Here is a 25,776-nt window from a genome sequence, read left to right on the forward strand (position 1 = left end):
AAGGAGAGAGGGGTGGGCGGAGGTTGGAAATCGTTACTGCGACGGCCACATGGAGAGGTTTTCTGGATGCTGTACTCCCGTAGCGACGTATGTGGTCTCCTGTTTAAATACCAAAATCAACGCGCACCCGGGAAAGACTCGGACAGGAGCTATCGAAGATGCAATGACACTGTGTGGGCAGCGCAGATTAAGGAGCAGTCAGGAGTGGGTGGGCCAGATGGGAAATTCGCACAGGATCACGAAGAGGTACTTGGAATATTGCCTTCCAGAAGGAGTAGAATTGAAGGGCAGGATGTCGAGTTATTTGGCCGTGCATTGAACTTCAGAACACATCGATGCCCAATTGTAATGGGCCCAAAGTTGAGAGTTCGGCCGCCAGTGGCACAACGTGCTCCGGCCTTGGCACATTGTCATGTGGGCGAACCGAGGAGGTCGACAAGGCTTCAGCATCAAGGTCAGAGAGTAGGGATTCCTCAGACATCCCTGACACCGATCACTGATATACTCTAAGCGTTTGGGCCATATGTGACATTATCATATCGGATGCTAGCTGGAATTCTAGACGATTCAACGGAGAGGTGCTAGAGAGCCCCCCCCAAATCAACTTATGCCTGCTAAACTTAGAAGATTCCCTTTCTTCTTTTGACCCTAGGAACAATTCCCATTCCACTCTCAAAACAATTCATTCATGATTCTCGTCAGTTCCGGTTCGTTTCCAAACGCAGTGAAGCCTTCTCCCAAATTTGTGTCCCCGTTCGCACCGACAAAATTGAAGGCGTCTGGTCCGGGAGTGGTAGCTCCGTATCCTCCGGCCAGCTCAAACAAACTCGATAATTCATTGGTGATCTGAAGTGCATCGTCAGGACTGACTCCAAGCTCTTCATGTCCATTTTTCTGAGGCGGATTCTCAAAAGATGAGTAGTCGACCTTGTGTCCAGCCAGACCAGCCATGGCAACCGCGGCATCTGAATGAGCAGTATCTTGCTCAGAATCGTTCAGAGAATTGCCTCCGCGTGCTAGGAGGCCGATCTTATCGCCCATATCTTTCAGACCGCGGATTGTCCTCCAGAGACGCTTCGACACATGAGATTTCGTACTGAAACCTTTGACAATCTCGATGGCAGCATAGAACTCTTGCCTCGTTTGTGAGCAAAAGATTGCTGGAGCGTGTGCCACAGAGAGGAAAAGCACAGCCAAGGCTTGGACCAGGAAATAGTTGTAAAGGACTTGCTGCGTCTTGTAAATATCGGATATCTGGTTGATCCCCGTGAGGGTGTTGATTGTGTCTTTGGCGACGTCAATGACGTTTTGAGCGTAATGGCGATTTTCCATGATGCTGGTGGCCGAATGAAGAATGGGTCGATAAATGGAAATGCGTGCTTGATTCCTCCGCAGATACATCAACAAGCGAAGACGCCGGACACCCCGTCCCGGAATCTCGCTCTCTCGAACAAGATCTCGGTTGTTGAACTGCATTGATTCAGGAAGCTGCTGGTACCATTGGAGGATCTGGTAGTCCAAAAAGCCAATTTCGTCCTTTTTGGTATTCCGTCCTGCTTCGTAGGCGAGGTTATGGTACCAAAGTTTGGTTGCAATCTGGTTGTATTTGGTAATGTGTCTCAAGTATGGATGGCTCTCGTCCTGATGCAAAGTCAGCCCGGGGGGAGGGGGGGTTGAAAATGGACCCGGGGCAGGAATTGTCACATACAGGTTCCGGCAAACTTGGATCAATGTCAGCATCTTGCAATGCGAAAGGCATTCCGGTTCCAAAACTCCAGCGTCGATCAAGAGCATATACTGTCCAGAAGATTCGAATGGCTTGTTGATACTCGGCTTCGTTGATGAAGGATTTGAGCAGGGAATCCTTTCTGTGAAGACCCATCTCTATGCACATCCGAGCCGCAATGCCAATGAACCGCCACGCCTGTGCTTCTTCATCCTTCTGGAAATAGAAAGTGGCCTGCAGTTATTACCGGTTAGTGATATTACCCCGAGGGTATGCATGCGGTCACTTACCGTCAGGACCGTCAAGACCACCGATTTGACGTCCAAGGCCGTGACGAGCTTTAGATCCGTAGCTGGCTTCGCGGCATCAAAGAATCTTTGGCCCAAGTCACTACGACCGTGGCCTTCTACAGTCATGGTGATGGCGAGGATCATTTTCAGGACAGTGGTCTCTTCGTCGTCAAACGTATCGGCACCCGGAAGACCTGGCTGGCCAAACCCAGTCCGAAGAGATGCACCAATGAACTTGTACAGCGAGTGGGCATGTTTCAGCACCTTGTCAATATCTACCACGGGGTACATGATGCCGATTTCCTCTTCATAGACTCGACACAAACGGACCACCTCGGAATGTTCGATCAACCACAGCGGATCTTTGCTTGGATGCGGAGGAAGCGAAAGGACCGGCGAGGCGGCTCGGGATCGTTCGCGCGACATCAGATCATCATCTGGAGCATTATGTGTAATTCCCATCGTCTGAAGGGAGGATTTGGCAACATCCAATCCGTATAATGTACTTGTTGGACCGTGGAATTGCGGTAGGGCTTTTGGTGGCGGTCTCCGGGGCGAGATCAGCGGAGGGAGTGTTCGGGAAACAGACATGGACAGAGAGCGATTCGAGCCATCTTGGGAGAAATGAGGATCGATGGGCGCAGAGTAGAGAGAGTCCGATCTGCTTCGGAGGTCATTCAGACTGGCGCAAAGGTCGTTGACTTGCTCTTGGAGGGCGGCAATATGGTCGCGCATCTGTTTGAACTCCCTGGTTCCTGGTTAGAGAGTTCTCACGACGATTGACACCACTTACGCCGAGTCCTTGAGAGAGTTTGTGCAGCAGTTGGGAGCATAGATACACTCGAGGGAGAGGTTTCCGCATCGCTGACAGGGTGTCTGGCCATTGCATTTGATCTTGCGACGCTTGCATTCATTACTAATAGCAGATTATATTATATTAACCAGGCCCGATTCTCTTGTATACGGCGCAGTTGATCAGTCTCTCACCATGCGATGGAAATATATCTGTTTCTTTTGGACCTGCTGTGAGGTTGCTTCTCAGCTGTTGGGTCACCTTCGGCTTTACGCTTTTCGCCATGGCCATTGGACTGAGGTGAGACATCTGAGGCCGCGACACTGGACACCATGTTGGTCTAATCGAAGAAATGAGGCCAAACGCGAAGGGGTGGAGTGATGAAGGGATTTAGGAATGATTTCCGCCGACACGCTGTCCGCAGCCTCAGAGTTACTCAGTGTGTGGAGAGCGCGCAGGCGAAGTCGGAAGAGACGTGGACAAGTTCGGCGGGTTGCGGAGAAGGCGGGGGGGTACCCTCAGGGGAACAAAACAGAGCCAGCCCGTGATCTCAACCAATTCCTTTTTCCCATTCCAATCATCGTCGCCGCATTGCATTTATTTTTCCTAACTCGGTAATTCTTGGAGGCTTCCCCATGCTCAAACAGAGAGAGAGGCAGATTTGACTGGAGGCATCCTCAACTTTGCCTGGCTGGGGCGGAAATCTTGTCCACCGTCTCTTGTGCCACATATATTGCTAGGTCCTGCTGCTGTTGGTACGTACACTCTGGAATCTCCTTCTCATACCTGTCCCTCACTTTCCATGCAAGATGTGGAAACAGCCCACCATCTCTTGCTTTTAGCATTGTCGTTGTTTTTTTGTCCCCAGCTCACTTTTTGCTCCCCTAAACCTCCATAGGCCCCGATCTCGACAGTCAGGCCACCAAAAGTGTGGAACATGTCGACGAGAGATCCCATCATGCGGATGAATGCCACGTGTAACGTGATCTCCAGCCAAAGGGGGGCCTAAATTGAAGAGACGGATTCGGTGTCCTCGGCGTTGAGGGAAGAGAGAAGTTGCCTTTATGGCCCCGATCCACCACCTCCCACATTCGAATTCTTGTCCTCAAAGGGAGAATGAATGACTGAAAGAGAAGGGGGGGGCCAGTGCTGGGGGCATTCCATCTCGGCTCGCCAACGCTCCAAATCCAAAGCAACAGTCCGCCCGACTTCCCATCTATTTCATGACGCCTTCTCCCCCCTCCAGAAATTGATGGCATGTACTGCTTGCTATGATCCTTGAACAATGTACGTGCATGGCTTCTCGAAGCCTTAAGTTTCGATTTCAAAGTTCCCCCTCCGGTTGACGGAGAATGCAACCAGAGTTTCAAAATATGCCCGCGCTGGACGTGTCCAGCTCATTCCGGACCCGGAACATCATGGTCCGCTATCTTTAACTTCCATTATAGAAAACTTTTACTGTTCCTGTGTCCCAGCATCTCCTAGGGCCAGACATGTCTTGCAAGGACACTTAGCGTGCATGGGCGAGGTGGGTTTTCTGCAAGGATTGTCGAAGGATCAAAAATGTTGATAGCCTCTTTGTGCCGAATTGGTTCTCCTGTTACCCGAGCCAAGGGTCTTGCAGAAACTGATTTCAAGATTGCAATGAGGATGCTCCCCCGGCGTTGAAAACTTACACGGTTTGGCCGACTCGCTCCTATGAAAAGAGAGTGGAATCCAGCGAGCGTATCGCCGATGCGAGAATCAACTATGCGAAACCTCTGACTGGTGCATGGCCTTGGAAGCTTTTCTGTCGATCATTCTTCAAGGTGTAGAGAGAGAGGAACTCCTTTCATCTCCTAGTCTAGCGTGCCGCCGTGGGTATACGAATATGCGCACTCGGTGAAACAAGTTCTTATCGTACAGGTGCAACCAGCTCTTCAAAACAAAGCGTTCTGGAAAGTGACATGTTAGAGTCACGACCACGGGAGTCGGATTCCTGATTCCAGCCATCCTTTCTCAGGATTCGGAACCGTCTTTTCCAGTGGTGGCGTATCAAGAGCCTTCCGAGGCTCAGCTCCGCACCAGAACCAGAGAGTCTGGGTTGAGAAGGATCATCAAGATGCTCGAACCCCTTACTCTGTCCATCGACGATGCGTTTCTCCGTTCAAGGCTCTTCTCCTGCGGATCTCGAAGCTCGCCTTGGTCTAGAGTTGTCTACGGATCACGGACATGTGCATTGAAGGGTATAGAGACGGATCTCTGCGTCGCCGCACCCAAACTGTTGGAGACGGCACATGGCCAAGCTGAGGTAAGGCCGGAACGAGAACCGGGAAAGGACTTTTGATCATCTCAATCGAGGGCCCTTGGGAGGTAGGCGTGAGATGGGAACGATTAACCGTGCATTACTCTTCGAAGGATCATTTCAGATATGACATGGGAAAATGGGGACCTCCACCAGCGCCACCCCTGTCCACATCATAGCCGTACGAACAGCTGTTCCTCCTCCCTAAATGGAGGATCACTCTCTACAGAACAACAGTCTCTTGGGGTTCGTCAGAGAAATACTCACAAAGAAGTACTCGTGGTCATTTCACCGCGTCGCCGGCCGTATTTTGTCAGACAACCTCCCAATCACGGGAGGGGCAGAATCCTGCTAACGTTCTCGCCCGCTGTTCAAAGGGCCAGCATCCTGTGGCCGATCGGCCAACACGAGATGGGAGTGCTTTGCGTACATTCCTTTGGGCACGACCGGAGTTGATTCAATGGGACGTCCCAGAGGCAGACATTCGCGTCTTCATCCGAATAATTCTCTAGCAGACTGGAGAGGCAGGACACCTCGATTCAAGCCCTCTCTAGGCTGCTTGATCTCAACGGTCCTGAATAGAAGGAGTATGAGGAAGGGTGAAGTCTTTCATATTTTCTCGTGTTGCAGTCACCGTCGCTTCTCACTCCTCCCGTCGCAAATGCGGTGATGAAGCTCTTAGGCAATGGTATGATAGAAAGGGGGACCTGTCCTCGGGTGATCCTTTTGGTCGATCAGCAACCACTTTGATGCCCACAAAATCTTCGAAGCAGGGACAGGGCGACAACATGTAGCACCAAAATATCAGGCTCTTCAATTTCCAGATGCATGTGGAAGAGAATCATACTGTTTGAAAGCGGTCCCCTGAAATTCTCAGCCTGGTATTAAGGGGTTCGTTGAATGATACCTGGGATTTCCCATGCCCGCAGGAGCTTGCAGCTCGGGGGGAAACTGGGAGAAGATGCCTAGGGGGTGGGCCTAGAGAGAAGGGGGAAAATGACAAACATGACTGGTGGGTGAGCACTATGCGGAACCGAGATTCGGTAGACCATTTGATGGGAGGAACAATTCCCCCCCGCCCTCTAAGGCCGTAAGTCATAGCGAGGGTGAGGAATGCAGCTCGAACCAATGAGGGCGCAGGACACTTGCGACCAAACTGTGATTCCTGATCAGCATGGGTGATATGTTGCAAAAGTTCAGAGCCCTACCATGGAGTTCGGCACTTACGTTGGGAGATCGTTGTCGACAGGGAAGGCGATGGAGAGGGTGTGGAAACACGCTAATGAACGAACAAATGGGAAGCATTTTGCCTGCTACCAAAACAGGATTGAAACGAGGACAGGATGATGAGGGTCCCATGGTGAGATATGCTCTGCCAGGAAAGGGGTAGGGTTCTGAAGAAATGCCTGGCGTAGCGGATGTACTCACCAAGCTTCTTCTTCTGGAATGTGCCGAGGAACGAATATGACAGCGGCGTGGTATGCTAAAGGGACTTGCTGCGTAGCACAGCAGTTGGGCCCAATTGCTTGGTACCAATTGGCAGTGTGGCACTCGAAATTGGTCGTGGATCGACGAAACAGCTGTCCGCATATTTTTAGGATTCCCTTTGTCAGCCGTTGAAAGGGTAGTGCAGGCCAGGCGATCGTTGCATTGGCGCCAGCCAAGCTAGATGCTAAGGGCTGCGAGGGGGGGCCCCGTGGCGCTGGTCCGCTGGATGGCCGGCGGTAGCTGCTAGGCTCGCTGCGAGAATCATGCTAGGGGACCAAGGGGTAGACTTTAATGATCCTCCCGTCCAATTTGGGAGTTGGCCTGCCCCTAGGGCTGAACGGAATTCTCGTGTGATTATTGGCGGAAAACGTCGGAGGAATGCTTTGCTCAATCAGGAAAATGAGAATCCGTGACCAGTGGGGCCGTATTCATCGTCCAGCTTAATTAATTATGCGTTCTCTCCGGCCAATGGCGTTACAAGATTTGATTCGTCGATGGATATCTGGCACGACCTATTTTCGCAAGACATTAGTCTCACTGACGGCCTGGGCACGATACTAGAAATGATTAATGACTAGTGAAAGCCTGAGACTGTATTGAAGAGGCGACTGACCGTTGAGCATTAATTTGTGGGCTTCGTTTCGACAGATCCTCTCTCGTTGGTTCTGGCGCCGCTTCGAGATGACACGTAGAACAGCGTGTAAGGCTTCATTTTGGCGCATCTGGACCCCCTAGAGAAGTAGTCCACCGCGTAGGGCAGGATGACAGAGCAAGTGCGCAAAGCTCTACATCCCTGACCATCTCAACGGATCGTGATGAATCCCTTCGAAGCGTCGACTCGTGTAACCTCGAACAGCAAGGGTCACGGGGTAGAGAATGTCCTTTTGATGAGGCCTATGACTGTACCCACATCCATGCAGTCCCAGCATGGTTCCGGCTGACTGGGAACCAATGACCAGCCTTGCTCATACAGGGCGACTCTGGATGAGGAAGAGGGATAAACAGCTGACTACCGGATTGGATCACTTTCCCTGGTTGGATCACACTCTGGCCATCTGCTTGTCGCTGTGACTTTTGTTTGAGGCAAGACTGTAAAGTCGGTCGGAGATGGTGATTGGGTGAAATTTAGGCTTGCCTGTTGACGAGGCCCATGACCGTTATTGCGACAGCTCACAGTCCCCGTAAAACTAACCTGGACACGCAGGAGGGGCGAGAGACAAGACTATCTCGTGGAAGAAGGGCAATTTGAATGCCACCCTCTCACCATGGCGCAGGGATATTCTGGGATCGCGACACGGCAGCCCTATGAGTGCCAGCCACAGGTGAATGTCTGGAGCCCATTCTCTTCGACTCATGTCTCGGACAATTATGGAACCAGCGGATTCTGAACATGAAACTGTGGTGGCTGGCGATTAGCGGCCTCAGGATGAATTGAGGCAGTTCGCCCAAATTGCGGCTCAGCCAATACTGTAGTCAATTATAGACCAACCCCGGAATGGCCGTGACAATTCGGTATGGTATGAACCCCCGAAGAAATTGGGGGGAAAACCATGTAGAGTTTACATCGTATTCGTTCAGTAGCCACCAGAAAGCATGTTTTGAGGTCATGGCGAAACGAACAAGCATACTATGGACAGCCTGAAAGGGAGGTTAGAGGTTAGTCGCAGCATAGAGATGTGGCGGGCTTGGCCAATGGAGAGCTAGGGAAATTAAGTTGCGATCAACCTGGAGATTGGGAGGCCCAAGGAAACTCTGCAGAGTGATGACCTAGCTCGACGCATTGTGCAGTGCGGAAAATGATCAAAAAGGGTGGTCCATCGTCTGGCTCTAACCCCCGTACCAGTCGGTGACACGACCCATTACTCATCGGCTCAGGCAGACCTCGGAAAACGTTTCGGCAAACGATGTCATAGCCAAGAACTAGATTTCGCCCACGATTTATATCCGAGAGAATTTAAGTAGTGCTCAAAGATCCAGATCACCGTGCTAGACACAGAATAGGTGATTGAAAATCAAGAATGTAATCACCGACAGAGAGCGTTTGTTGGGAGGGAGACGGCCATAACGGTTCTCCGGGCGGCGGGTTTTACCGGAGTCGACGCGGATTCTGGGCGGACAAATCATGAGGCATTTGCCATTGCGACACCAATACTGCGGTTTCGGCCAGATCTTCGAGGGCGACTTGTTCCCGTTAGCAAAGTTGTTTTGATTCAACATCGAGCCATGAGCTTGGTGGAGACAGATTACCTTCCCATTCCGAACTGTTAGGTGTGGTGTATCTCGTTCAGCCCTTTCTTCAAATGTGGAGGTGTCAGTCGTCTGTGGGCGTTCTCGTGGGGGCCAGGCACTGATGCAGGCACTCAGGGTTTTCTGTAGGGGGGGAGTTGACAGACTTGTCGAGAGTAGAGTGATTATGGAATAAGGTAGACTCTGGCCGTATGGATGGAAATGGGTGAGAAGCTTGCCAAGCTCGTTCTTTAGCGTTGCCTCGTGGGCATCTCGACGAGTCAGGGGACGAAAGTGGTAAGGGTTGCAAGGATGCAGATTCGCTTTTGGAGAGTTGGGGAGCGACCGAAGCAGATGGTGGGATGGGGTCTCGAGGGAGCCGCGCGAGGACGAAACAAGATGATGCAACGAGAACTGAAGGAGAGCTGCCAGATGAATGGCGGAGTATGAGCGGACAAGACAGTTGATGGGGATGTTTAATAGAGAGAAGGCGTAGGCACAGAGCGTATGCTGTAGGCGTAGGCAAGGCCAAACCCACAGTCAAGGGCGGAGGGGGCCTGGAGGGAAAGATGGTGGTCGCTGTCTGTGCAGACCGCCCTTCTGTTCAGAGCAGCAAGGCGCTAACATGCATCGGGTTAGATCCGCGGCAGGGGCGCAGCGCCTTACGACGTTGCAGTGGAAAGGCTCATTGCCAGCAATTGATCGAATAAGGCGAATCTCCTTCCAAAACTGCACCCTCCAGCACTATTTCCGTACCATGCCGGCTCCTGTTCACTGCCAGCAGCGTCCCAGCCTCAGTTGGCCGTTCGTCCGTCCTCCGACGTGGGACAACGCTACTACCACCAGCCAGGGTCGCCGCAACGGCCCCCTGCACCCTCTTGGGGCGGTCAACCCTCCCATGCTCGGTGGTCTCAATTCTCCTATGATCCCTGCAATCCCGCAGGGCAGGGCTATGACCCTGGACACGAACTGTGGACTCCTAGATGGAATTCACTCTTGCCTGGGACATGTGGCCGCCCAACAACGCTCATGACCCAAGTAGGCAGAGCGAAGTGCTTGCACAACCCCGGTTGGACTTTTGTGTACGGATACTGTCATATTCCCGATCCACAGTTACTGCTGCCGCTGCTAGCACGCTTTGGGCCAAGCGGTATTTGTATTTCCGCTGGCTATTATATATCAGGGAACTTCGTTTGGGCGTCCCGTTAATCTGTTCATCTACGATTGAACTAGCTTTCCGACCAGAGGACTATTAAGTCCCTCTTTCTCGTCTCGAACCACCTGCCGCACTGGCACCTTGATCTCTTCATCTCGAGATATCCGCCTACACCACTCACTTCATCACAGTCTCTGAGAGACACCCCTCCCCCTCCCCCAAAACCCAACATCACTATGCAACGGAGTCAAAGTTACTCCTACCCTCAGGCCATGGCCGGACACTCCAGATATGCTTCCACACACGCCAGCAGCTCTGCCTTCAGCGCGTCTGCAAACCCCAACGAGGACTGGACCAAGATCTCCGATCTAGCAGAGAGAAGGAGAATACAGAACCGGATCGCTCAGGTACGCGGTCGCCTGAACTAACCTTCCGTCGTATACTAACAAGATGGACAGCGAAACTACCGTAAGAAGCTCAAGAGAAGACTTGAAGATTTGGAACGTCGCGCCGGATCTTCCTCTGCTTCTCCAGAACAGTCTCACTCAGAACTGGCCACCCCTGTGACCAAGGAAACCTCCCCAAAGCAGCCTCAGAACATGGCCCGTCAACCTTCAAGATCCAGCATTTCCCGCGACGTTCAGCGAGCATCGCCTGAGATCTTGCCTTTAGACGACCATTCCTCGCTGTTTGATGCCCCAGCTACACGACATCTCTCCATCAACTCACCCCCAGCATTCACATTCTCGACATATCCACCTACGACAGCATATCTCCAGTACGAACACCAACAGCAGGCGGCTTACGACAGCACGCCTAGCTACTACTCAAGCTACCCATACCCTGTGGATGTCGCATCTTCAAGTCTGCCTCCAACACTCCCAGCCATGCTCCCTTCCACCTACGGGAAACAAGACCATCTCTTTGGGGATGACGACCTGTTGAGCCCTTTCAGCATGAACTACGCCTCTCTGGCTGGCCTTGAAATGCCCTCCAATCAAGCATACACGGGGGCTAATTCTCATGTAAATCCCACCACTCTCTTCTCTCGTTCATGTTCCAGCCCTCAATTCTGAGCCAGCTCAGTGCTCCGACAAAATTTCCCCCAACCTCGACTTCAAATTCGCAGCTCAAATGCTGACATCCTCTGGCTAGACACCACCGCTCACAGATCCATACTCAGTGGACTCGGCACACAACTCGCCCAACTACTTTGATGTGCCGCTGACGCCGGTGTCCCGAACGGCGAGCCCCAACATCCACCTATTCGACATCAGCTGCAGTTGAGCACTCAGCCAGAAGGAGGCTCAATCAGCCGCTACCAGACCGACTTGACGGGCGCTACGCCGCTCCAGCCGGGGGCCTGATAAGGCACAAGGCAATCTTCCAGTACAGCTGGGAAGCCGATTGTACGGAGTACGGCTGCGGGAAGCGAGGATAGGATTGCATTGCTCCGGATTGCGTTATGACGACTCGACATGTTCCACGCCATCTTATTGAAAAGGATTTAGATCACAGGGCGGCCCTTCAATGGGCGAAATACGGATAGGACTAGGGTGCCATTAGAGCTGCAAAAAGCCGCTCTGGAGCGTTCTCGGTGACTGATTTTTTATTTTTATTTTTATTTTTTTTTGGGGGGGCCTATTGCTTAGCGATACAGAGACGGGGGGACGGAGAGTGTCTGATTGGTTATTGTTTATACCGAAGTCACTGCCATAGGTATTATGGACTCAGCAGTCCATGGTGGAAGCCAGAGAATGGCCGAAAGGCCAATACAATGAATGCATTTTGCAGCGCCGAAAATGACGGGCTTCTCTGATGTGACTGAGGTCTATGGGCCAAAGTGCCATCTGTGTGATATAACGTCCCAATGGAATGCTGGATGCTACCTAGACCTGCATTCAGCTGGCAGGGCTGAAATAGAGAAGGTGAACAAAGGCAGCTCCCTTGGGGGGAAGTTGGTGGACAGCCAGCCACATCTTCCCTCCTGTTCCCCCTTGCTGCATTAGGATTGGTCTGCTGGATTTGAAACTTATGCGCTAGTCGCAATGAAAATACTGCCGACGAGAAACTGTACAAGTGGTGGCCCGTCCAGGAATCATCACGGAGTATCCGGCTTCCTGAGCTGGTCAGCCTATCCTTCTGGCCTCGTTCGGACACATTTGCTGCATGTCTTGATGCGAAGGAGAAAGTTTGATTACAGTCAAAGAACCCCCCTGAAGTCTGGGAGGATTTCACGCATCAACGAAACGCAAGGGTCTTGGGGAAAAGGAGTCTAGAATCCAGGACTGTTGCAAGGGAAACGAATTGGCCCACCGTCCCAAGCGTCGAATGTCGAATGGCGAATTCCAAAAGTCAACAATGGATTGCCTCAGCCAGTGCCGAGTGCTGTTTGGGGATGAATATGTAAGCAGTTGTTATTTTCGACCTCGAGCCACCGGACCCACTAATTGGGAGGTGCTGGATCAAGCGACGACAGGGTGCAAAGAGGGGAATCATTGGTACATACTGCTGGCTACTGCCTTCGCGTCTCGTTTCTAAAGCTCGAGGAATATCTTGTCTCTCGACGATCTTGTCGCAAGACAATCTCTGGCAGTCCTACTCTGGTTGTACCGGTAAAGGGGAGGGGGGAAAAGGGGGGGGTCTCTTTCCGTGGACTCCTCAATATTGAAACTCTCGGCGGGGGCAGTCTTCGCTCCCAACGGGGTGTTGGCGGTGATCGACAACAGAATTTTTTCCTCCTATGCCGGTGCCGAGGGCCTCGATCGACCCCTCACGATGTGACAACAAGGTGTACATGTTGACCCTCAAAGACCAACTACTTCCTCGCAATCCCATCCAGACAGTGGGCAAGTGAACAATCTCCTGTGAATACGACTTCTCCAAGGCAAAATGTCATCCAACCTCTGATGCTGCTGCTTCTTCCTTCGTCTCTCTTCTCCATTCCGTGAGACCGCTCTAAGCCCAATTACCGTGGCAAACCGAGCAACGATACCGATTCTGGACCTGAGCAGCATCATGATCAGAGGTTCGCTGGTTGGCCCGCGTCCATATTCGTAAGAGCTAACAGATGGCCAGTTTCTTCGGTTCGCAGCATGGAGATTATCGTTTGCATATCTATCGTCATCTGTTCCTCGCCCAATCAAGCAGCATCGTCCAGAGCTGACGAGAACGAATCGACGTGAACCTCCTCCGGTTGCCACGAGCGCTGTTCCACCAGAAGATGAGAGAGGAGAAGGCAATTCAAATGGGCCGGTGGCAATCTGGAGGTGGTTCTGGGGGCAAATTGTGAGAGAAGAGGCGGTGACTTGTTCTTCCACGGGTGACACTTCGAGCCTATGCCTAAGAAAGGTACCGCCTGGGGGTTCATTTTGTCATCGGCCTGTCCTTCGGTTGCAAACAACGCACACGATAAGCAACAATGACAATGGTAATGTCGATGGCGGTGTTCACCGGCCATCGTCACCCACCCGCAGCCTTTGCGATTTGTCATTCTGCCTTGGAGCCCGTAGCAGGAGTCCTCTCACCAATAGAGCCGTTGAAGTCGTCCATCTCAATATTATCGAATACGGCTCATGGCTGAGTAAGGTCATCATCTCCACCTCCCCTCAGGGCAGTCAAGCAAAAAGGATATATCTGCGGCAAAAGGTTTTCTGAAAACCTTTGAGAACCGTGGCAATGTAGTGCGCGTGCAATGCTACGAACTTGGGACTCTCGGATAGAATGAGGGATAATGGCCTTGAGTTACATGCGACGTTCAGCCTTTCACGAAGCACTATGCCTGCTCGGTGCGTATTGCCCAGAAAGGCAATCCCCAGCAGATGCTCATAGGCTCGTGTTTGGATACGCCGAACGGGCGGACTTACCCACGGTGCCCAGTACGAAGTACGCAATGGCCTCGTGTATTAACAATTATAAAACGTCACTTTGGCGTCAGGCCTGGTCCAAAAAGGTAATTTGGCAGCGAGGCTTGAGATCTTTGAGCCCGACCGCCTACGACAGACGCGTGTACGGTAAATGCCTCACAAGGCTTTGAGTCGCACATCGTCCGCTGGAAAAAGGATCGATAGGAATAGGCAGCTGGCGCCCTTGCATGAGACTTTGACCTGGCGATGCACCCAAGATCCAACAGTGGGAAACCTTGTGACCGCATTCGAGGTTCAGGGTGGAAGCGCAGACATTGACGGATGCTACGGTTAGTAGGTTGGCGGCACGTCAACGAGAGAATTGTTAATAATGCTATCGTATTGGTCGCTGGGTTGTTTCGAGAGATCCGGTGCACAAGAGCAGGATAGACGTGTATGTCGAGGAATAGAGAACAGCACATCTTTCGGCCGAAACCCCAGCCTGTAGGAAAGTAAGTGTGTAATCATACCAAGCTAGTACTTTTACAATACGAAACCCAAACGATGCAACCGGAGTGTCGAAGTGCTACGGTTGGCTGCGTTGAGGGATTCCCCCCCTGTCTCGATCTTGAATGGTCGGGGGCTATTTCTGGGATGTCAGGATGCAAGGATACAGCAACTAGGACGATTCGAGCAGGAGGGGATGCTAGCCACCGTGCATCATTGACACGATCCGGATTTAACGAGGGCCCGCGGGTATGGACATAGTAGAGTTCTGTCGCAGTACTGGTAGCTGGGTCCAAGAGCCCTATGCGGTGGCTGAACATTTCCACGTCCCACGTGGAGGTCAGATGCACAATCCTAAGTCTAATTGATTACACATTGCGCTCAAATACGCGTCAAAGCTCGTATCCATTTTCCTGAATTTGGGAATTCCCACATCGTGGGCGATTATTGCCCTTGAGAAAGTTTGGCGCTTGATACATTTTCCAAGTCCATGTCACCATTTAAGGCCTTCCCGGCTAGCCCAAGATTCCCAATTTGAAAAGACTCAAGAGGCCTGATTTTTGGTGTGTTAATCATATGCCCTTCCAAGATGAAAGGTCACTGTCGAATTGGGAAAGTTCTATGCTTAGTGCCATGGAACAAACACCAATGCCGTCCTAGTAGGTCATGGCGGGAGGCCGCAAAGGGGGATGGATATCACTGACTGAGGCCTTGACGCCTGAATGGAAGGCCTTTAAGCAACGACAAGGAAGATCTGAAATAAACGAGATTTTCTCTCTTGATCTGTAACAGGGTACGACGTCGTTCGGTCGTCCAAGCACAAGCAGCATTTGGTACTATGCGTGGGGGCTAGAGGAGCTTTCGGTCTCCAAGAATTTCGATAGAAACAAGAGCAATCGCTTGCATCAGCACCAGGAGAGTTGACGGGAAGAGCTTCTAGGCGGCGGTGGCATCAAAGGGAGATCAGGGGGATCGAAGGGGTTATTTTGCGGGCCTCGGCTAGGGCCTTGAGTCTTGGGTGTTGGTTTTCCGGGCCCACCTAAGGAGTAGTACTTCTGAGTAGTGAGGGTGTGCACATAGGGGACAAGGGGGATTTTGTCCTAGCAGCTCTTAGCCAGGAGTCCTTATTACTACTACCTTCCCTTTTCAATATGCTATGCCTCGCGTGAAGTGTCTATCAAGCTTAGCATTAGCTGAGACCTGCAAAAGCTCGACGTGGATCTGAAAAAGTATTATGCCAATATGGATTATGGGCTGACCAGGGCTCTTGATTCATTCTAGTCCACCCTTTGTTAAAATTGCGCCTTGTACGGACGACAGCCCGTGCTGCAGTTTGTCGACTCGGGTTGTATTACTAAACGAGTGCGCACAAAAGTGCCTCCCTCTGAATAATTGCCCGTTCCAGCTGCTGGTCCCAAGAAGCAGCTATGACAAACGCTGCTTTGTTGGCAATCATGCAATTCACGAATACATCAGTCCACCTATCCATACCACAACGGCCCATACATACGTGCCAAAACCTGCTCCGGGGCCTGGATGGAATGGTCAAGCCGGGGCACCGAAGTGAGGAGCAAGCTAAGTAAGCCACCACAATGAAACAAACGGGGACGGAAGGCATGGCCTTATGCACCGTGAGTGTCGCCATTCTCGCAGGCGCGAAGGATCGGAGGCTGGATCCTTTCGAGAGAAAAAAAAAAAAAAAAAAGCCCCTTGGGCTCATCCGGCCAATTGTCTATCAGCTTTCCCGACATTACCACTCGTGGTCAAACCTGCTTGGCGCTCGTCTCAAGCATCTGACGTGTGCACTGTGAATGGACGTCATTGACGCGCCTTGTCCGGGGGAACACACTGTACAAGCAAAAAAAGAAAACCTGGTGCCTTCTCTGGTGACCTCGGCCGTGGGTGCTTGGGCAACGTCATTTCTATCACATCGAGCCTCGCAAAGCAGAACTCTTTCCCCCTAACGCAGTGAACTTATGCCCCAAATGGAGAGCCGTATGAACCTTCGCAGGAACCTATTCCCTGTGAAAAACAAAAATGCCTCAATCATAGCCCCAGTCCGGAGCATCACGGATTGTTTTGTCTCCCAAAATAAAGGTTCGCCGCTGGGCAGAGCAAAGGCAAGGCCAACAGGATTTCCTGTTCACGCTGGCTTCGTAAACGAGAAGGTGGTGAGGCGTGCCACTTGTTTCTGGTGACACCCAATCAAGCGACGTGGAGTCGTGGACAAGCCTGCTACCTACTCCGGGTGAAGATGCATTCGTCGCCGACCGACGAGGAGCGGGAGGGACACGTCATGAGAATCAAGGTTTTGTGCTTCTTATGCCTTTGCCTCTTGTGCCTCCTTCACGACGTACTCGACGTACCCCGTACTTGCGTATTCGCAGTTTTAAATTCAACTTGTCCTTCGGATTGTCGAGGTCCGAATTGATGTTGGCCTTGGCCCTCCATGTGGTTGGCTCTGCCGGGATTAAAACAGCGGCAGCTCGCAACAGAAGTGGAATAACTTCCATTCCGGTAAGTGCCGGCAGCTTGTTACTAGGCCATTCTAGTCTCTGCAAACCCGGAGACCCGAACGCTGCCAGCACTCTAGCACCCCCCCGGCTTGCGACTTGCGACATGCGACATGATCTTGAATGTTTAAAGGCTATGCCTATGACCACCCATTTAGCCCCTGTTCGGTCCCTCCGCACTCACTCCATGCTCTGGGATATACGCCGTTGCCCCCCTCGAAATGACGAATGCCGGTCCACACTGCTGTGTGCCTCTTCAGTTTCTTCTTGTCGGCTTCCGATTTATCACGAGAGCGACCCGCCGACGAAAGAGCTGAACGATCACTGACCTCATCAGGTGGGGAAGAAGAGCCATCGGTCTTCGCGCGCTCGGGGCTCCGCGGGTCGTCTGCTCTAGGGTTCAAGTTACCGAGGACTTAGGCATCACCATCACTGGAGACCGTAGTGGACGACTGGCACAGAACACGGCGCCAAGGCCCGGGGATTTTCTTCATGTCGTCCTGTTGAAAAATGTCTCCGTGCCCTTTTACTGGGCAGATTCTCGTTGACTTTGTCGCAGTCGAAAGCTGCCATCGCATTTTATGCCTTTATGGTGTGCGCCCTTGATTTCCCGATCAAGTATATCTACGCAGTGCGTTACAATCACACGCTTGAGAGTTTTTCAGCTTTCAGCTTTTAGGTTCCTTGCTTCGTCTGTTTGGTATGGTGGCTCGTGGAAGGTCTCAGAGGCATGCCACCAAACGATCCGTCCGAGGGATAATTTGGCCTCCCAAAAGATGCTCCAGGATGCTCATGGGCAGGGTTGCGCTAGCTCTACTTGCAAATACAATCTATACCAAGCATCCCTCGAATGCATTTCCTATGACATCCACCGCAGTTTGGCTGGCCTTAGGTTACCCAACGTAGCATTTAGGCACGCTTGAAACCCGCGTTCGAAGTTCGAACATCCCTGCAAGGGCCACCCTGGGACCTGATGCCATCGCATCTTGGCGGCACTAAAGAGTAGTTGAGATCGAAGCCCGAAGTTTTGAAAGCCGAGATAACACGACACGCCACGACTACGTCTCCCCTCTCCGGCTTGCCGTGAGAGTCCTGGACAAGACTCTGAATTTGAGACAGATTCAAGGCCCTACCTTCAATCGAAGAATGAAATGTGTTAGCGCCGTTAGCACGCTTTGTCTATCTGCCTTCTTTTTGGACCTTGGAAAATTATGATGGCTTTTGTTGCGAGACATACTATTTAAGGGATATGATATCATAACTTCTGCTCTTGTCATTAGGCAGGATCCATACCCAAAACGAGTTTTCGACTTGCATTTGTATTTGAACCTGCGTACCTAAGGAATGAAGAAGTGGGATAGGGGTACGACGGAGTGGACTATTCATGGTACGCCCTACGGTGCTGGTATTCGATACGCTGGCCTTCACATTGCTCTACTTGTTCGTCCACCCAGCTGGAAGGTAAGAAAGGGAAGAATGCCCGCGCCCATATTCTAACTTCTGGAAAGGTAGTTCTTGCGCAGGAGAAAACCGGCAGCTCCGCCACTCTTGCTACTCTTTCTGTGCTGCAATTGTCACTACCATTGCCCGGTGCTATGCTTTCCTCATTCTACCCAAACTCTAGTTCTTCGATTGTTGTACTACTCCTTAACAGAAAAAGACTTCTTCAGCAGCGGGATACAACTACCCAATGAGGTCATTCACTAGTCGTGATAACAATTTTGATGCAAAAGTTCGGTGTGCCCCATTGCCTAGGGTATGCATGCCCTGGCTTTTACGGTTAGGATGGAGGCGATGGCCTGCCCGTGTGCTCGTTCCGAGTGACGTTACGTCTCGCCTCTCGGTGTGGACATTTATGAGTACACATGAATACGCAAACGTTGTTTTGGATTCGAGAAGACCGAGAACGAACAGCATCATCTGTTCAAGGCAAACCTTGGCTGAATACCAATCTTCAAGCCTTGTGAGGAGATGAGAGTATTCCGACATCCGAAAGGTATGAAGGGCCGAGATATACTCGGCTTGAAGCTGAATTCGAGTATTCGAAATACGGAGATCAAATATTCAAAGACGCAATTGTCTTCGTAAATGTAGGTACAAACTGAAACTCACCGTGGGCTACATTTTTTTCAGACAGCCTTGGCTGTCAAAATGGAAGCTGAATTGAAGGGTGTGTCGGTATCATTTTCTTCGTTTCATAGTCCCCTGTTTGCCATCGGTGTTGAAAAGGCTGCAGGGCTAGCTCATACGTCCACAGCCATGCGACCCCAAAAGCCCCAACAGTATTCCTCGTGGTAAGTCGACTGGGCGACGAGCCAGACTTGGTGATAACCCCCCTTTTCTCCTCCTGCCCGTCATATTTGGTCGAGGTGTGCACTCAGCCTCAATCCTTGTGAGGGAGGGTTGCTTTTCCGAGGCCGAAAATCTACCCTTCGAGACAAAAAACCGTTGAGGCTTAGATCTCGAGAATGAAGTGTTCCAACAGAGAGACCTCGACTCCGCCAGTTTCCATAGGTGTCCCTTACTTCACACGGAGTTGGTGGTTGTCTAGCCACACGCACAATGGGAACAGGAGATAGTAAAAGAGGTGAGTGCGCTGAAAGGCTATATTGGGTTCCCGACAGGAAGTGCCAGCCTCGTCAGTATGTCGGCGATCAACGACTTGCTGCCGTGCACCAGAAGGCCACCCATACTGACAAGGAAGCCTGCCATGCCATTCGCACCGTAGGTATGTGACCTTGTTCTTATCCATCATTCAGTGATGCTGAATGGTAGTATTTTGTAGCAGACAGCTCACAGAGCCTGTGATACCTCGATTTACTCTTTCTGTCAAAGGTAATCCCCTCCTATTCTCGCCTCGGTGTGGGCAAACCCCCGGCCAGATGTTTTATGGAACCAAGTCTGAACCTCTCCCCCCCACCATAACGGTTGAATTGGCATTTTCTGGGAGGAGTCTCTGAGGACTCATTTCATCCTCGAAGCTTTCTTAGGATTATGTCTCTTGGGAGAGGTCTCTGAGTCGCGCGCGCCACACAACTGAGCCAAAATGCCGGTTCGTTGTCTGACACCTCGCGAGCCAAGCCTCTACACGTGACCTAAGATCAACCTTGGTGCCATCGTCCACTTTCACTGCATCAACCCCATCTCCCACAACTCTCGAGGGTCACTGTGATCGATCACCCTAAAATCCTAGAATACGGGCAGCCGCAAACAAAACGCGAACGGCCGATTATGATCCAGGAGAGCAAGAACCATCTCCAAGACGGGCCTAGTCGTCAGGGAGTGCGAACCTCAAGTCGACGGGAAATACCCTCTTCAACCCGGGAAAAATCTTTAATCATTCCTCCTCCAACCGAGACTCCATCGATAAATGCGTCCAGACCCCATCGTGACGACAGTTCTCAATATGGGTCGGATGCGGGCAGTTCTCATAGTGGCAGCAGTATTCTCAAGGCCCCGAGTTGGTTGAAGCGGTTTTAGAAAATTGTGAATAATGCGGACACTGCAGAGCTTATGGTTCTCGAGTTGATGGACAAGTATTCGTTCAGTCTCGATCAACGACTGATTGACTTCCAGAAAGTAACCTTCATGTCAGCTTTTCCAATGTCAAGTATGTTGACATCGCTCCAAAGGTCGGCCTGGATCCAGTGAGGAGACGACATACCTCCCTTTGAAATATTTCGCGCTCGGCTGCCTAATTCTGTCTTTCCTCAAATCATTGCTGATCTTGAGAGCTTTTCGTGGCAATACGGACCATTGAACAGGCACGTCAATGAAGAGGCTCGGACCCGTTTTCTAACAGGCTATTTCAACAAATTTGCGGCTCTGTTTTCTGGCCTTCTGTTCAACACACCGGAAGCAATCCTCGAAGGCCAAATCACAACCAAAAGCCGTATCGATTATCAATTCAAGACTTATAGCGGAGTGCGATGGTAAGTTTAGGATGAGACCGACTTCAACACCTGGTTAACAGCCTGTGCTTGGATGAACCTTCAGAATGGATTCAATGTGCCCATCTTAGCCGTGCTATGCGATGGGACATCCTTTTATTTCTTCAAGTTTCCGGACCGACGACAAGCAGATGGAGGACCACAGTCTACTTGGGCATCTTCCCCAGAAGGCCGCGGGCGACAACCTATTGCTGAGATTGACCTTGCCGATGACCCCACAACTTTCTTACTCCAAACTCGCCTTCTTTGTGAGAGCCTTTACTACGTGTTTTTGAATGGGTATCAATCCGATCTCCAGGCTTACTGGAACCATAGCGTGGAAAGGAGTAAGGGTTCGTCACGAGATTCGACTCCAAAGTGGTATAACGCAACAGTCTCGGCTAGAAAAGCTCTTGAGGAAGCTAAGTCTGTTTGGAAGCTTCGACAAGAGGGCAAGGTAGAAGAGTCGAATATCTCTGCGGAAAGAGCGCACCAGTTTTTGGCGAAAAGGTAATTATCTTGGGACCAAATAATATTTTAACTGCGAATGCTGACTATCCATAGCGTGGAAGAAGCTCCTCCTCAAAAGCCACCCGGGTTCGCCCATCGCTTTACGGACAAGCTCGTAGCCTTGACATGATTTTTGAGGCTGGCAAGAAAAAGGCGAGCCAATCTGATCGCGTTACCAAGGCTGATGAGGCCTCATCTGTGGTAGGATGATGTTTGTGAAGAGCCTTCAAGGAAAGTATGGGATGAGACAAGATTCACTCACGTCGTGCGGTGCCACAAAAGGATGCCCTCTCTGGGTAAAAACAGGTTTTGAGAACTCTCAGACTAGGTATATCTTCAGCAGCTGGCATTGCTAGCTTGGAATGACTTGTAGACCATCAATCCGGCTTCCAGGCGGTTGTTCCATCTCGGTACCAGCATGTTCGACGACAATCGGAAGGTAAGCAAGTCTTGAATCCATCATCCAAGGCGGCCCCAGAACGATAGCGAGCTTGCTGGCCAAGCCGAAGGAACCGCTTGTCTTTAGCCTTCCATCCATATGGTTTAACTCTTCTCTTCCGTCTGTCGTGATTGATGAATGGAAAAGGAGGAGAATGGGTCGGATCGAGTCGAGGCTTTGCCAAATCTCTTTCCTTTAAAGTAACATCTCCACCAAGGGCAAGACCATCGGCTCTTACGGCTGGTTCAAGACCTACTTTCGTAAGTCCAGATCTCATTGTTGTCCGATGAACCGATTTCTATGGGGCGATGTTCACATTTCCGGTCTCTTTCTAACATCAGTAGATCTAGGTCGGTTTGAAACGAAGAGAGTTTCGCCGGTCAAGCAGAGAGTCGCGCAGTGTGCGATAAGATTGCCTGAGTCGAGGTTTCTGGGCGTGGGAAACAAACTCGGAGTCAATGATTCAGGCATGATGGCGTATCAACAAGCAGAAGGAAACTTTCCCCCAGAAATTCCAATCAAGTTGACAGGACCATTGCTTTGCCACTAAATGAGAATGACACCATTCTATCCTATTGTGCTAGAGCAAAATCCAAGACGCCCAGTTGACGTTACTTACGCACAAAGCTAACTCCAGCATATGACAAATGCTCAAAATCAGTCAGCTGGTGCGACGACCCATGAGGGGCAATCTGTGGATCAGCTTGAACCGACGTGTTGCAGAGTTCATGAATCTGTGTAGCGGTTCCGTCTCGATGGCGTTTGTGCCACAGCGATATTCAGCGGCGATAACGTCGGTCATAAAATCCAAGGAACTGTGGCTTGGTTGGTTAGAGCCTCAGCAGATTGACGATGTGGACGAATGGGGACTCGGGAACCTCAAGGAAGAAACAGTCTCTTCATTTCGTGCTCCCGCTAATATGAGATCTGGTTCTTGCAAGGAACCTCCCTCTCTTCTGTCTTTGTCCAACGAAATCCTGACAGCCGACACCTCCCTCTATGTCACGGAATCTTCACACTCCAAGGATGTTCCTCATCTCCGTACTGAATACCTTCGATCCAGCCTTTCATTCTCAGCGCGATTTCGCCCGCTTCTTCCGTCTCTTTCAAGCCACAGTCCAGCATGCGGTCTTTCCAGGCGATCTTCCGGACGGGCGCCACGATGGCGGCGGTTCCGGTCCCAAATACCTCGAGCAGTCTGCCCTCGCTCTCGGCCTCGGCGAGCTCGCCCATGGTCATGTAGCGTTCGTGGACAGTCCAGCCTTCAGGTTCGAGGCGCTCGCGCGCCAGGGTCAGGACAGAGTCGCGCGTCACGCCCTCGAGGATCGTCCCGTCCAACGGCGCCGTCACCAGTTCCTTGTGACCGGTCTCTTTGTTCTTCATACACACGAACAGGTTCATCGTGCCCACTTCTGTGATGTACTCTTCCGGTCCGAAGAGCCAAAGGTTCTGATGGAGGCCGCGTTGTGCGGCTTTCAATTGCGGCACAACGCACGGTGCATAGTTAGCGCCGAGTTTCTTGTCCCCGACTCCTCCTGGCCAGGCGCGCACCGCGTAGTCGGTCGCTTCTAGTGAGATCGCTTTGAACCCTGTTGGATAGTACGGGCCCACGGGCGAGGCGATGACATAGAGTAATGCCGACCCTGGTGGGCCTACGCCCAATGTTCTCTGTGTCCCGATCAATGTGGGCCGTATGTATAATGAATACCCCTTTTCCGAGGCGATGAAGCGCTCGTCCATCCTGCACAGTTTGCCCATTAATTCGATCAGTTTGTCGCCGTCGAAGGTCGGAAGAGCGATGCGCGCCGCCGATTTATTTAATCGCGCCATGTTTTTCTCTGGACGGAATAGGCGGAGAGAGTCGTCGTGCGGGCATTTATAGGCTTTCATGCCCTCGAAGCATTCGAAGGCGTAGTGGAAGACACAGGTCGCGGGGTCGAGCGAGAAATTCTGGTACGGTGTTATTCGCGGGACGAGCCAGCCTTGCGAAGCTGTCCATTCGATGGAGAGCATGTGGTCTATACAATGACAAGAGTAAGGTCTATGTGAGTACAATTGTTGGTACTGCGTGAAAGAGAGAGCCAGAGGGAGGGGAAGGGATAGTGATGGTGGGCAATGTCCATACCGGTAAATGTTCTCCCAAAAACAAGATCTTTGTTCGCAACCAAGGCCTTGGGAGTGATTGTTTTGGTCACCTCAAGTTGTGATGGGTCGATGCCCGGGAGCTTGGAGTATGTGCCATCTTCGATGGTTAAGGCGTCGGACCTCCCCCAGGTCGTGGAAAAGGTTCGTCTTGAAGGTAGTAGTCGTACAGAATCCGATTTGAATGTCCATGTCCATGTCGACGTTAATCTTGTGAGTCCGCGTGCGCAGGGTACGAGCCGAGGGAGCGACATTGTTTTTCTGTCTATGAATGAGGCATGGGAGAAGAGAGGAGAAGTAAGAGAAAGGGGAGTCGCTGACTGAGTTGCTCCCTGCTTAAAGGAATCTTGGAGCCAGGAAAAAGAGAGAGAGAGACGGAGGGAGAGATGTCAAAGGGCGTTGTCGTATGGGAATGGTACTATATAGGCATTGATTGATACTGTTGAAATTCTACCCGCGAAATCGGAGCTCGGAGCTCGGCAGCAGTTCAGCCGTTCAAGCCAACCGCAGATAACCGCCTGGCCCAGTAAAATGGATACGATGATGACTATTTGTAACTGTCTTTTGACTGTTCTGACTCCTTGCCATAGCCTACTGGTCCCCAGATAGGGGCTAAGGCGCCTAAGTTCATAGCTTCCATTCACACCGCCGACGACTAGTACTGCTCCCGGGAACCAGTATCTTGCCCTCCATCACCTTCACTCCCGATCCTATCACCGCCACATACCCCGGGTCGCTCGTGACGGTCTCTATTTCTGCCTCGCCAGTTCGCTTCGAGACCTGTTTAGCCTTCATACACGAGGATGACTGACTCAATTTGGAAGACCAATATGGAATCAAAACACAATATGTCGAGCCTGTCGCTTGATCTGTAGCAATATCAACATGAGTTTCCTCTCGAGACGAAAGAAAAAAGACATACCCTCGCTTCCATACGCGAATACTCGCTTGAGAAAATCAGCGCTTTGCCCACCGCCTCTGCTCGTAATGATCTGACTTCGTGTTCCGGGAGGAGAAGCGTTCATCAGCTCAACCGCGTCGATTTCCATCCCGGCCGCGGAGAAATCTATTGTCGGGTCCAGTTCGATGACTAGATCATGCAATGAATTCCTTCCCAGTGCCAGAATCTGCGAGGGTTGGAGACCAAGGCATTCTGCCATCTGGGACCGAAGCATCGTGTCCGAATTGAACCACTCATTGACTGGAAACGCAGGAATCTCCAGCTTTATGCTGCATTTCTCTCCAAGGTCATCTTTATGGGAAGCCGAATGATCAGCAGCCACGACTTGTGTTTTGACGATGATCCCGTCGACGGTTCGAAAGGTCATCTTTTCAGCGGATTCTGGCCGAATCAATAGGATAGCTGCCGCCAGAAGACCATGGCCACAGAACGGTTCTTCTGCGTACGGAGTAAAGGAGCGGGTGAAATACGACGGGTCTTTGCCACCCACCGCCCTTTTCACGAAGATTGTCTCGGATTGATTCATTTCTCTGTGCCAATCAGTCCTGGGCCTCGTCAATGTGTTGGAGAGAGAGAGTGTGTGTGAATACCTGGAGATGATTTGCATGGTTCGCTCTGTTGGCCATTCTTTCAGATGATCAAGGACGAAGACTGGAGTCGGATTGCCTTGGAATGCGGTTCCCGTCATGGAATCAATCATGGCCTTCTAACACTAAGCCTTGGGATCCACATCTGTTGGTCCATGACTTACGAAGTCCAATGATGGCGGCATTGTTAATATCGGGTTCTGACCCACGTCTTGCTTTTCTCTGCCGAAAGACCGCTTTCTCTGGATTTCCGGACAATGAAGCATTCAGTATGGACACCATCTATTACATATCCTCAGTCCCGACCTCGACGATTAGCATATCCTACCCTGATATCCTATACACACCTGATGTGGAGTTGTCCAACCAGGCACGCTAGC

At 51.4% G+C, this 25,776-nt stretch overlaps 4 protein-coding genes across 4 annotated transcripts; 2 read left to right on the forward strand and 2 right to left on the reverse strand.

Moving 5' to 3' along the window:
• Positions 1-672: 672 nt before the first annotated feature.
• On the reverse strand, positions 673-3,143 carry Z518_02768 (uncharacterized protein; the record flags this gene model as incomplete). Its single annotated transcript, XM_013419794.1, has 5 exons — positions 673-1,641; positions 1,709-1,960; positions 2,017-2,764; positions 2,810-2,932; positions 3,004-3,143. The coding sequence occupies 5 exons, from the start codon at positions 3,141-3,143 to the stop codon at positions 673-675; spliced, it is 2,232 nt and encodes a 743-aa protein (XP_013275248.1).
• A 7,056-nt stretch (positions 3,144-10,199) lies between these two features.
• Positions 10,200-11,250, forward strand: Z518_02769 (uncharacterized protein; the record flags this gene model as incomplete). The annotated part of the gene is made up of 3 exons (XM_013419795.1): positions 10,200-10,370; positions 10,422-10,988; positions 11,119-11,250. 3 exons carry the CDS (start codon positions 10,200-10,202, stop codon positions 11,248-11,250), a joined length of 870 nt encoding a protein of 289 aa, XP_013275249.1.
• Positions 11,251-20,812: 9,562 nt separating this feature from the next.
• Positions 20,813-21,397, forward strand: Z518_02770 (uncharacterized protein; the record flags this gene model as incomplete). Its single annotated transcript, XM_013419796.1, has 2 exons — positions 20,813-21,267; positions 21,322-21,397. The coding sequence occupies 2 exons, from the start codon at positions 20,813-20,815 to the stop codon at positions 21,395-21,397; spliced, it is 531 nt and encodes a 176-aa protein (XP_013275250.1).
• Positions 21,398-22,708: 1,311 nt separating this feature from the next.
• Z518_02771 (branched-chain amino acid aminotransferase) lies at positions 22,709-25,581 on the reverse strand (the record flags this gene model as incomplete). Its single annotated transcript, XM_013419797.1, has 6 exons — positions 22,709-23,724; positions 23,832-23,998; positions 24,576-24,717; positions 24,771-25,339; positions 25,400-25,512; positions 25,561-25,581. 6 exons carry the CDS (start codon positions 25,579-25,581, stop codon positions 22,709-22,711), a joined length of 2,028 nt encoding a protein of 675 aa, XP_013275251.1.
• Positions 25,582-25,776: the final 195 nt, after the last annotated feature.

This window comes from Rhinocladiella mackenziei, assembly GCF_000835555.1.
Source record: "Rhinocladiella mackenziei CBS 650.93 unplaced genomic scaffold supercont1.2, whole genome shotgun sequence".
NCBI classification, from domain to species: domain Eukaryota; kingdom Fungi; phylum Ascomycota; class Eurotiomycetes; order Chaetothyriales; family Herpotrichiellaceae; genus Rhinocladiella; species Rhinocladiella mackenziei.